Here is a 12,268-nt window from a genome sequence, read left to right on the forward strand (position 1 = left end):
GATGGGAACACCAGACCACCTGACCTGCCTCTTGAGGAACCTGTATGCAGGTCAGGAAGCAACAGTTAGAACTGGACATGGAACAAGACTGGTTCCAAACAGGAAAAGGAGTACGTGAAGGCTGTATACTGTCACCCTGCTCATTTAACTCATATGCAGAGTACATCATGAGAAACGCTGGGCTGGATGAAGCACAAGCTGGAATCGAGATTGCCAGGACAGATACGCAGATGACACCACCCTTACGGCAGAAAGTGAAGGAGAACTCAAGAGCCTCTTGATGAAAGCGAAAGGGGAGAGTGAAAAGGTTGACTTAAAGCTCAACATTCAGAAAACTAAGATCATGGCAAGAGGTCCCATCACTTCATGGCAAACAGATGGGGAAACAGTGGAAAACAGTGGCAGACTTTATTTTTTTGGCCTCCAAAGTCACTGAAGATGGTGATTGCAGCCATGAAATTAATAGATGCTTACTCCTTGGAATGAAAGTTATGACAACCTAGACAGCATGTTAAAAAGCAGAGACATTCCTTTGTCAACAAAGGTCTGTCTAGTCAAGACTATGGTTTATCCAGTAGTCACGTACAAATGTGAGAGTTGGACTATAAAGAAAGCTGAGTGCTGAAAAACTGATGCTTCTGAAGTGTGGTGTTGGAGAAGATTCTTGAGAGTCCCTTGGACTGCAAGGAGATCAAACCAGTCCATCCTAAAAGAGATCAGTCCTGGATGTTCACTGGAAGGACTGATGTTGAAGCTGAAACTCCAATACTTTGGCCACCTGATGCAAAGGGCTGACTCATCTGAAAAGACCTTGATGCTGGAAGATGGAGGGCAGGAGGAGAAGAGGATGACAGAGGATGAGATGGTTGGATGGCATCACCAACTCAATGGACATGAACTTGGGTAAACTCCGGGAGCTGGTGATGGACAGGGAGGCCTGGTGTGCTGTGTGCAGTTCATGGGGTCGCAAAGAGTTGGACACGACTGAGTGACTGAACTGAACTTAAACAGGATCATTTAGTCACAAAGTATTAAAAGAAATTTAGAATAAAATCTGGTCTTCTTATTACATTTTAAAAAAACCAACAGGGGTGAAAAGTGTACACCAAAGTCTAGAGAACAGTGAAGATAATGTTAAAAGATATTTAAAAGATAATTCTTAATTTTAAAACTTTCTCTTTTCCTTAAATGATCCACAGAACAGCTTACCCATCCGAACCACAGGGCAACTCTTCTTGCACTCCTGCCGACATTTCTTAGGCTTACATTTGTCATGGTTGACAATAGCAATTCTTGTTAATTTATCTGCCATGATTCTAAGGAAGTAAGAATATCCAGTTCCTCTGTTAAAGAAAAGATTAATAAAATTATGGCATAGTCAATGCAGTTTATTAAGAGAAGTAAGTCACAGGCATAAATAGTTCGAGAGGAGGAGATATCACTATTTCAGACATTAATACCTGGAACTAATTTTAAAAAAAAAACTAGTGAAAGCAATAAAATAACTTGTCATGGCTGGAAAAATAAAATTTTACTTATATACCATTAATCAGAAAATTTATATGAAGAAGGAAAAAAAATAGTACTTTCAACATGTGATGAAACTCAAAATTACCACTGAAAGACACAAAAGACCTGAACAAATAGAATGGTATGCTGTCTCAGTTTTCACAAAAGAGAAGTCAATATCATAGTTTTCAATCTTCCCTGAATTTATATATTTAATTCAATCTCAAAGGGAAAAAACTGAATCAGACAAATCAAATCTAAAGCTCTTATGCAAAAAGTAGTAATAGCGAAGAAAATGGGAAAAGAGTAAGGGGTCAGGGAAACCTATACTTGACATATGGAAAAAAAATGATATAAGGCCTAAGTAATTAATGCTGATACCTGTGGATGAATACAAACCAATAAAATAGAACAGAAAGACTTGACATGAAACATACATATGATAACGATGTTTACTTCTCCCTCAAACTAATCATCACTTCATATCTTATCTATTTGACTATGACACTACTGATGGAAATGGCAATTATTAAGGGTTTAACCATTATGTTGGTCAACTGGAAAAAAAAGTAAAAACTGCTTTCCCTGGGAACTGAAAATATAGTGAAGATGAATTTTATGTTAACTGCACTGATATGAAAAGGAGACCAGGGACTTCCCTGGAGGTCCAGAGGTTAGGATTTTGCCTTCCAATGTAAGGGGGTGAGGGTTGATCCTTGGTTGGAGAGGTAAGATTCCACATGCCTTGCAGCCAAAAAACCAAAACATAAGACAGAAGCAATACTGTAACAAATTCAATAAAGACTTTAAAAATGATCCGCACACACAAAAGAGAGACCAAGTAACCAACTATACGTATATAATTTTGGAGCTTTACGTATATAGTATTTGGTGCTTTTAAAGCACCATAAATTACAGAGGTGAGGTCAAAGTTAACTTAATCTTCTATATACTGGGCTTAGTGATAGACATTAATGTTCTTAGACTGTGATCAAAGTAATTCCAACAAGTGCCTTACTACTCCAGTTTATTCCAAAATGTAATGAAAGAATCTCAAGCCAAAAGATTACCGATCAACAAAGACATTCTCTTGGCTTTTTCTATCATGACTATGAACCACCATCCAGATATTTCTTGACCGAAAGCTTCCTCTTGTATTACTCTCCAGTCTTTCTCACATCCCTTCAATATCATTAGGCTTGGAGGGAACGAAGAGATGTTGCTCTTACTGCTGCTTCCAGACAATTATTATCTCTCCCTTCTCATTAAAAACATCAAGCTTTTGCTTTTTAGGTCATCCATCTGCTTTAGTTATTTCCAACCATTTCAGTCCCTCCCATCCTTTGAAGACTCCAGCCCTTAGCTAATGTTCACTCTTTAACAACTCTTGTCATAATACTTGGTGATTTCAATATGTTCATAGATGATCCTTCTATTAATAGCCTGTCATCTCAGTTTATTAACCACTTTTCTCTAGTGAGCTTGTCTTTTACCCTACCCTAGCCCTTCTTCCCTTGGCCAAATCCTTTACCTTGTCATTTTGCATAACTGCATTTTTCTATAACCGGCCTTTCAAATACCCCATTCTCCAACCACCATTTCTATTTTTTCACTTCACCACTCACACACAACAATCCAACAACCCTTTGAACTCCCTTCATTCCTCAGACCTGTAACTGTCTCTAGATTCTATCAAATTTCCACTGTCCTTCATCCCCTTGTATCTTTGATGTCTTCTGTACCCACCTAAAATTGTCAGTCACTTACACCCTTATCTGTAATTCTGGTTAAATTCAACTCCTCACCTGCACACAGATGGCAAGAGAAAAAACAAAGCCATGCTGACTAGTATCATCTCAAGTGAACCTTTATGCCAATTAGCCACCACACTATATGTATTTCCATAGCTAAGTCCCTTTGCAAACTAAAAGATATCCACCCACCAAGAAGAAGGTTACAATAATTCTTTTTCCTGTCTTTAACATCGTCAATTATTCAGTCTTCCCACCAGCTTATCCCCAGAATCCGAACCCTTCATTGTCTGCCCCAACCTCCTCCACTGCTTCATTTCCCCACTTTTTCAGGCAGGGGCTGTGTAAAAGCACGAGCTGGAATCAAGACTGCCAGGAGAAATATCAATAACCTCAGACGTAAGAGTTGCCTACAGTCAGTGTTTCACATTTCTCTAGGTATTTTCTCTGGAATCCATTGCAGACATTAGGGTCCATCATTCCATGCAAACAGCTTGTCAGGTCATCTGTTTTTTACATGGCTAAAGCAAATGGTTGCCAGGATTTGCTTCAGGGTCTTAGCATTTTCTGCTCCCTTTGCGGCAATGCTGCTCCCACTAGTGAGTCACACGGCCCACTCCTTCAAGTCTTTAATGTTTATTCTCAGTGAGTCTTCTCTAGCTATAAAACTGCCTTGTTTTATTCTTCTTAGCTCTTTCTACCACATTACATAGTATATATTTCATACACATGTATGTATACGGTACATATAGGGTTTCCCTCATAGCTCAGTTGGCAAAGAAACTGCCTGCAATGCAGGAGACCTCGGATTGATTCCTGAATCGGGAAGATTCGCTGGAGAAGGGATAGGCTACCCTCTCCGGTATTCTTGGGCTTCCCTTGTGGCTTGGCTGGTAAAGAATCCCTGCAATGCAGGAGACCTGGGTTAGATCCATCCCCTGGAAAAGGGAAAGGCTACCCACCCCAGTATTCTGGCCTAGAGAATTCCCCTTGTATAGACCATGGGGTCGCAAAGAGTCTGACACAACAATTTACTGTGTGTGTATATGCATTTATGTATTCTCTCTCTCTACATACAGGCAATATTTTTCCCTCTCCAACTACAAAGTACTCCATCATGAGTGTAGGAATTTTTGTTTGTTCATTCCAGTGGCTGGACCAGTGTCTACCACATAGTAGGAATGCAAACATTTCTATTGAATGAAATGAGAAAATGAATTTAAATATAGTAAAAAATTTTCCTACAGGTTATTACAAGTTCAGGAGTCTTTGCAAGTTACCATCATAGTGACAGTTAAACAGTAAAGTATATTATTTTTAAAAATCACCCAAAATGAGACAAACATTGTATGTAACAGAGTTACACTAATGGATAGGTTCACTCTACCTCTTTATAACCTTTAGAAACTCATCTAAAGATCAGCATAAGAAAATAAGTGATTTACGAATTGCTACCAAAAAAGCTATCACTCTAGAAGAGACAATTCCCAAGAGACTGAAGATTCTTCAGCTATTAAAAATAATAAAACTAGAGATCATACAAATTATGGTGAATGAGCATGATTAATTCCCCTGCAGAGGATAAATCTCCATTGATTTATCAATGAAACTGTTTACAATAAGGTTTATTTCTGCCAAACTACTAAATTGTTTCAACTGCTGTTTCAAACCATTTAAAAAACCAAATGACTGTAGAGATGATTTTTATCAAATAAAACATACTAGAGATGGTTACGGAGAAGGCAATGGCAACCCACTCCAGTACTCTTGCCTGGAAAATCCCATGGATGGAGGAGCCTGGTGGGCTGCCGTCTATGGGGTCTCGCAGAGTCGTACATGACTGAAGTGAATTAGCAGCAGCAGCGGCAGCAGAGATGGTTAATAAGCTGATTTATATTTTAAAATGATAAATTATGATGCAGTTAAGAAAAATGAATACAGATTCTTTGTAGAACTGTTAATTAAGAGAGCAAACTGTAGACACTATTGTTAATTAAATTTCTATGTAAGTTTCAAGAATTGGGAAGAAGGATCCCCTCCTTTCTTTTTCAGTGAGAAAGATACAGTACAGGAAAGCTTGGAGGGGAAGACTGTAGTTACAGACGCCCTGAAACAGGGATCTGAAGCTATCTCAAATCTGAAAACTGGTGAAAACAGGTACTTATGACCTCTATCATCCTTCCAGCTGAGAGGAAAAAAGGAAGTGAGACATTTATAGAAAGCATTTGTAGTCTAATGAAAGAAACAGTCAGTCCTGTCCCAGTCTTTGCGACCCCATGGACTGTAGCCTACTAGGCTCCTCTGTCCACGGGATTTCCCAGAAAAGAATACTGGAGTGGGTTGCCATTTCCTTCTTCAGGGGATCTTCCCGACCCTGGGATTGAATCAGCTGCTTTACCGTCTGAGCCACCAGGGAAGCAAAGTCTTAACCACTGGACCACCAAGGAATTCAGTTGGTAAAGGATCCGCCTGCAATGCAGGAAACCGTGGTTTGATTCCTGGGTTGGGAAGATCCTCTGGAGAAAGGAAAAAGCTACCCACTCCAGTAATCTGGCCTCAAGAAGCAGTCCATGGGGTCGCAAAGAGTTGGACAGGACCGAGCGACTTTTCACTTTGTAGTCTAAAGCCAAAATTATTTTAACACCCTGTGAAAGCATTTGAAAAGGAATTATGCTTATGTCATGTGAAATATTCTAAAATTCTATGCTATCGCAGGTTGTTACATTTATAAAACGTGTAAGTTGGGAGTGGTGCACAACCCTGATTTCAGAGTCTTAAACTGAAGACAATCAGAAGGGACACTAAATTAATACCACTTTCTCCTTGCCCCATACCAGCAATTATATTAAATATTCTTCCTAAAAAAGTTCTTTTATAGGGGAGAAAAGGCTTTTAACTAAAACAAAAACAAACAACACTTTTTGGTTCAGATAGGACAAGTGTGTGTTAGTCGCTCAGTCGTGCTGGACTGCAGCTCACCAGTCTCCTCTGTCCATGAGATTTTCCAGGCAATGATACTGGAGTGGGTAGCCAAAGACAAGAGCCCTTGGTTAATACTGACAAAAACGAAGCATTATCGTCAAGTAGTTGACATAGAATGAATATTCTCTGAACCAGGGACAGAAGTACTGAGGACTACAAAACAGATGCTACTGTCATAAATGCAGTTAGCAGTTCTGTGGAAGAGAAAGCACCTCTCCCCCCAATAAAACCAAAAACAGTGTTTTGATAGTTATTTCTCTTACCGATTTTACCGTAAAAAATGAGAAAACGCGCTTAAAGTAGTTTATGGGATGTGGGAATTGACTTTAGCCGTCGCGCCCACGATGCACGAACCACTGAAGGGGAAATAAAGGTACTTTCAGTGAAGACACAGAACCTGATCTCCAGGGTTTTAAGATATAATAAGAGGGAAATCGGAGCAATCACCAAGTGTCATAAAAACTCTCGCGAAATGCAAAACGCGTTCAACTGGGAGATTATTTGAGATCACCATGGTGACAGCAGAGTACAAACTGCTGTGAGGTAAATCCAGTGACATCTGGCCATCGTTTCTATAAAGACTGGGAGTGGACGAGGAGGATCCGACTTCTTGGCGGTAAGATGCCGTGACTCATTCCACAATCCCCAAACAGCGAAGAAAAGGCTTCCACCTGTGCCAGAAGAGCCGGGGCAGTAGGGGACGCTCTAAGTTATAAAGGCGGGTTTCATAGATTCAGTGTTAGGGGAGGCGCGGGGTCAAGGCGGGGAGTGGAGGCGGCGGGGACTGGACCACCGAGAGAATGGCACCTATATCCATTTCCGTGTCCCCTGACGGGGGTGGCGGGCCACAGCGGCCGAGAGTCCGGGTCAGCCAGAGGCAAAGCGTTAGGCGCCCCCAGCGCTCGGCGGCACCCGCGCTCCGGCGGTTCCAGCTGTCTCGTCCAAACCGGCTGCCACGCGCCGCTGCCGCCGCCACCTGAGGCCTAACCAAAGGCTCGCGGAGAATGTCCCCACGGTGTTTAGACCGTGGCAAACTGCAGCTAAAGGCCAAACCCCTCCAGGCTATTCACGTACCTGGAGAAACAGATTCCCCTTGCGGAGGGGAACGCAGCGATCAAGTCAGCGCTTGGTTTTCACTTCTCAGCCACACAGCGTGTTCCTTGCGGCCACCGGCCAAAATGGCGGTGCCCAGCCGCCGCCTCACGCATGCCACAAGGACGTAATGCGCGTGCGCGCCAGGGCGCGCTAGGCGGAGCTGTGGAAAGAGGTAGGGAGAGGCGGCTGGGACTGACGTCATTGTACTGCGACCTCAGTGACGTCTCTGGGGAAGCTAGGCGGGCCTGGGAAGCCGAGTGGGAGTGGCGCGGAGCTGCGGCGGATCCCGAAAAGCTGAGTGGCGGTAAGCAGAGTTCGCGAGCTGTAAGTGCGTGGGCTTTCCCGGACGGAGAGAGTGGTTCTAGCTTAAGCGAACACCTTCTCTTCTCCATTGTCAGCCTTCTTTTACGCCATTTCCTCAAGGCCGGTGGGTCAGAAATGGATCCTTAGAGGTTGCCCATTCTAGTACTTCTGGCAGAGGTGTCCAGCAGAACCGACAGAGTCTGCACCAGACACTGCTCGCGGTGGCATTCTCTCCTTGTCCTTAGCTCCTGAACGGAATGACCAGGAACCCATTCTCCTTCGAGCTTCGTGTTTTTTCCACTTGTGGCGTTCAGTACCAAGTTCGGCAGTTGAATTCTGCTCCAAAATAGAGATGGGCCTTTGGGGGGCACAGTTTGACATTTTTGGACATTTGAAGATGTGACCGTAGGTTTAATTGCCTCATCTTAGATCTTACTTAACTTGCAGGTGGCAGTACTTTAGTTTATTATTGAACCTATCCATTCATCCATGTACTCATTCAGAAAACTGCTAATGGATCATTTAAGCCTCAGTCCTTTCCAGTCTGTAGTTCAGTGTCTGGTATTATTTAAAGAGTGTCGAGTGTGAAGAGTTAGAGAACAACAGATCTGACAGGAGGTGGATATCAAGGAGACAGTATACAGACCTTCTGGGCCAGGTTCATAATAGCATGTATGCATAACGATGTTTAGTAGTTGTAACTGCATTGCTGAAGCAATTTTACATGTTGTTCACTATCCAGGAGGTGTTTTTTTTTTTAATCACACTTGGACACACTTAGCAAGATTAACTAACAAAAGATGTGAAAGATGAAGTAGACGTCTGGTTTAGAATAGGCCGGTTACTCACTTCTAGACATTAAAGGCATTCTTCTGACTTTATGTTCTATAGTAACAGCACATGTAATTGGAATTTTTGACAATTAATGAAGAGATGTGATTTTTCTCTGCATCACTTAATGGATTATTTAAGATACAGACCAATATTTACATATTCCTGGATTAATATTTCAGTCTGACTTTTTTAGGTAAAAAACTTCATTTGAATTGGAATTTTTGCTCATAGAGGTATAGAACTGCATAGCATTATACAGTTATATATCAACCCCTTTGGCAGGAAAGGGGAAAGCCCAGACCCCTCAAAAGTATAGACTAGTTGAAGGCGAACCTTGAGTTGACATCCTGATCCTATGGCCTTTTGACTACTATATTCTGCTGCTTTGCACAACTTGTAAGTCATAATATGTTACACTGTGGAAACCAAACTGAATTCTCAAGTGTTTTAAATTGCAGTGGTTATGTCAACTGCTGTTGAAAATAGATGGTTACTATCCAGGTTACATTAGTGATACCCTGGCTGTTAAACTTTTAACATCTGTAGAAAGATGCTCAGGTCCTGGTGTAATGTGAATATTCTTTTTTTCTACATAGAATATTTTAAAAATGACCACACCAAACAAGACACCTCCTGGTGCTGACCCTAAGCAGTTGGAAAGGACTGGAACAGTACGGGAAATTGGGTCACAAGCTGTTTGGTCACTCTCATCTTGCAAACCAGGTAAAACAAAACAAAAAGAAACTGTGTTAACTACTGAAAGTTTCCTTGTACACTGGACTGACTTTAATATTCGTTTTGTTCAGGTGTGTGTGTGTATGTGAGTCACTCAGTTGTGTTTGACTCTTGGCGACCCTTAGCTCGCCAGACTTCTCTGTCCATGGAATTCTCCAGGCAAGAATACTGGAGTGGATTGCTATCCCCTTCTCCAGAGCATCTTCCTAATCCAGGAATTGAACCCAAGTCAACCGCATTAAATGTAGATTCTTTACCATCTTAGCCACCAGGGAAGCCCTTTGTTCAGAGGCTTTATTTATGTATTTTTTTACATGAGCTAAACACTTTAATTAAAATTCAGAGATTGTCAGAATGGATAAAAATCATTTCAACTATATGTTGATTACAGGAGATACAGTTTAATGTAAGGAAACCAATAGATAAAACTAAAAGGAAAAGTCATTTCCTACAAACAGAAGTGTAAGATAGGTGGTACAGATTTTTAATATCGAATAAAGTAGACATCAAGCAAACAAATTAACAGATAAAGAGGAACACTTGATAAAAAGATTAGTTCATTAAGAATATAAAACAATCATAAATGTGTACATATTCAATAATTTCAAAATACATGAAATAGAGAAATGGAAATATCAGCAATTATCATTAGAGATTTTCTTTTCTCAGTAGTTGATAGAATACTTGTTAAATTTGGGACAGATAAAGATGGGAACAACACCTTGACCTAACACTGTCAGAATACTACGTGCAGCATCTGCAGAAGGCATGTTCATTCCCGGTGCATGTAGGACTTCCACCAAAATACACTATTTGCTAGGACATACGTTTCAAGATTGAAATATTACTTGCTATGTTCTCCAACCATGATTAGAGAAAAATAGCAGTTACTTACACTCATAGTACATAATAAGACAGCATGCTCGGTTGCTTCAGTCATGTCCGAATCTTTGTGACCCCATGGCCCATAGCCTGCCAAGCTTCTCTGTCCATGGCATTTTCCCAGCAAGAATACTGGGAGTGGGGTGCCATTTCCTCCTCCAGGGGATCTTCCTGACCCAGGATTGAACCAGCATTTCCTGCATCTCCTGCATTGCAGGAATTTTAAAATCTAATTGGATTTTCATTTGTTATATATCTCTTTGTAATTGCTTTACTAGTATCCACTTCAGTTTAACTGCACATGTTATAAGGTCTCTTTATCCTCCCCTCTTTTTCCTATGATTCAGTTATTTGGTTAGCATTTTTTTGACCATTTCTCTGGATGGGATAAATGAATGATACATTTTTTGAGTGATTATATATCCCCAAATAAATTTATTGTACTCTTGGTTGGGATAGAACTCTCTTTTTTTTTTCCCCAATGTGATAAAGTACATTTTTTTTTTCTATTTTGAGAAAGGTCACTTCAGACTTTCACTAGGATGAAGTTGGATTAATTCTTCCCATTTAATGTGTAGTATTCAAGCTAGAACTCACATCACCAGGGACTGAAAATTTCTTTATGGACTTAACACTGCATCCTTTTCCTGGACCTAAAGCAAGATAAATATGTAGTGCTTCACAAATTTGCGTGTCATCCTTATACAGGGGCCATGCTAATCTTCTGGCTATCATTCCAATTTTAGTATATGTGCTGTCAAAGCAAGCACTGGGATAGAATTCTTGAGTGGCAATCCTTTTCTCAAAAAGTTGTGCATGCTAGTTTATCATTTCCTTTTATCATGTCACAAGTAAGAAGGTGTATATCTGTCTGTCTTACTTGCTAAGTAACTTGTTCGTTCTTTCTTTCTTTCTATTGATTCTTAGAGTTCAAGACTTTTGCCAGGATACATGTGTATCTTTTCTCATCCATATAGCCTGTAATATGATAGGCATTTTCAATCTGTAAACTCAAGCTCAGAGAAAGTTTTTTAGCTTAAGAAATTTAAACGATAATGTTATTGATTCAGTAGTCATTTTTCTCTCAGAAAGCTCTACTATTTACACATTAAGACTCCTGAAACCATCTTCCCAACCCAGCCCCTTCTGTTTCCCCTTAGGATTCTTTTCTCTCTCTTTTTATGAGTAATTTGAGGTATAATTTACTTAAGAAAAGCTCACCCTTTTTGTATGTATAGTTATATGAATTTTAACCAGCACGTCACAAATCAAAGCACCATCACAATTAAATACAGGTCATTTTCATCGTGTAAAGAAATTTCCTTGTCTCTTTGTGGTCAGTCTTTTGCCCCGTCCCCTACCACTGACAGCTTGATCTGTTTTGTGTCTCTTTGGTTTTTACCTTTCTCAGAATGCTATATAAATGTAACCATATTTTATGTAGCTTTTGAGGTCTTAACTTCTTTCACTTAGTATAGTACATTTGTGATTTTTCCTTTTGGAGTTGGTTCCTTTTTATTGCTGATTACTATTCCACCGTATGGATGTATCCCAGTTTGTTACCTATTCACCAGTTAATGGACCTTTAGGTTTGTGGTAGTCAGCTTCCCAAGTGGTACCAGTGATTCCTGTTTGCTGGTTTTCATGCCCTTTTGATGACCTCTCCCACATTGTGTCAGGGTGAGTCTCTGGGACCCGGAGAACATGGCAGACATGATGGTATGTGATTTCTGAGACTAGATCATAAAAGACATCAGGGCTCTGCCACACTCTTGTTTGGATCACATAGTCTAGGGGAGACTAGCTCCCATTTTGTGAGGAAACAAGGGGACCCGTGGAGAGGTTGAGATGGCGAGAAACATGGCCCTCTGACAACAGCCAGTGGCGAGCTGGGGCCTCTTGGCAACAGTCATATGATTAAGCCACCTTAGAATGGATCCTCCAGCCACTGGATAATCAAACTGGTCCCAAATTCCTGTCTCATAGAAATTGTGAAATAATGCATGTTTGGTGTTTCAGGGTGCTAAGTTAACTAAGATAAGGTTGTTTCCAATATTTAGTGATTATGGAGGAAGCTACCATAAGCATTTATGTCCAGGTTTTTGTGTAGACATATATTTTTATTTTTCTTGAGTAGATACTTAGGAGTAGAATAGCTGGGTTCATTTATTTTTATT

At 40.6% G+C, this 12,268-nt stretch overlaps 2 protein-coding genes and 1 non-coding gene across 7 annotated transcripts in view; 1 reads left to right on the forward strand and 2 right to left on the reverse strand.

Annotated features, from left to right (window-relative positions):
• ABCE1 (ATP binding cassette subfamily E member 1) overlaps window positions 1–7,453 on the reverse strand; it is a 29,699-nt gene extending 22,246 nt beyond the window's left edge. Inside the window, exons 1-2 of the mRNA XM_043485323.1 lie at window positions 7,317–7,453; window positions 1,210–1,343 (exon numbers count right to left, since the gene is read on the reverse strand). Coding sequence (XP_043341258.1) covers window positions 1,210–1,312 — 103 coding nt within the window. The 5' untranslated portion in view covers window positions 1,313–1,343; window positions 7,317–7,453. The remainder of the gene's footprint in view (window positions 1–1,209; window positions 1,344–7,316) is intronic.
• Window positions 7,398–12,268, forward strand: part of ANAPC10 (anaphase promoting complex subunit 10) — a 212,051-nt gene continuing 207,180 nt past the window's right edge. Inside the window, exons 1-2 of one of the 5 annotated variants that reach the window (XM_043485336.1) lie at window positions 7,398–7,661; window positions 9,071–9,197. In XM_043485336.1, the coding sequence (XP_043341271.1) occupies window positions 7,449–7,661; window positions 9,071–9,197 (340 nt within the window). In that variant the 5' untranslated portion in view covers window positions 7,398–7,448. The remainder of the gene's footprint in view (window positions 7,662–9,070; window positions 9,198–12,268) is intronic. The other 4 variants (XM_043485356.1, XM_043485342.1, XM_043485348.1 and 1 more) reach the window with 4 other exon arrangements.
• LOC122425148 lies at window positions 10,755–10,861 on the reverse strand. Its single transcript, XR_006264721.1, has one exon. It is a non-coding gene; the product is annotated as a U6 spliceosomal RNA (small nuclear RNA).

This window comes from Cervus canadensis, chromosome 1, assembly GCF_019320065.1.
Source record: "Cervus canadensis isolate Bull #8, Minnesota chromosome 1, ASM1932006v1, whole genome shotgun sequence".
In the NCBI taxonomy this organism is placed as follows: Eukaryota; Metazoa; Chordata; class Mammalia; order Artiodactyla; family Cervidae; genus Cervus; species Cervus canadensis.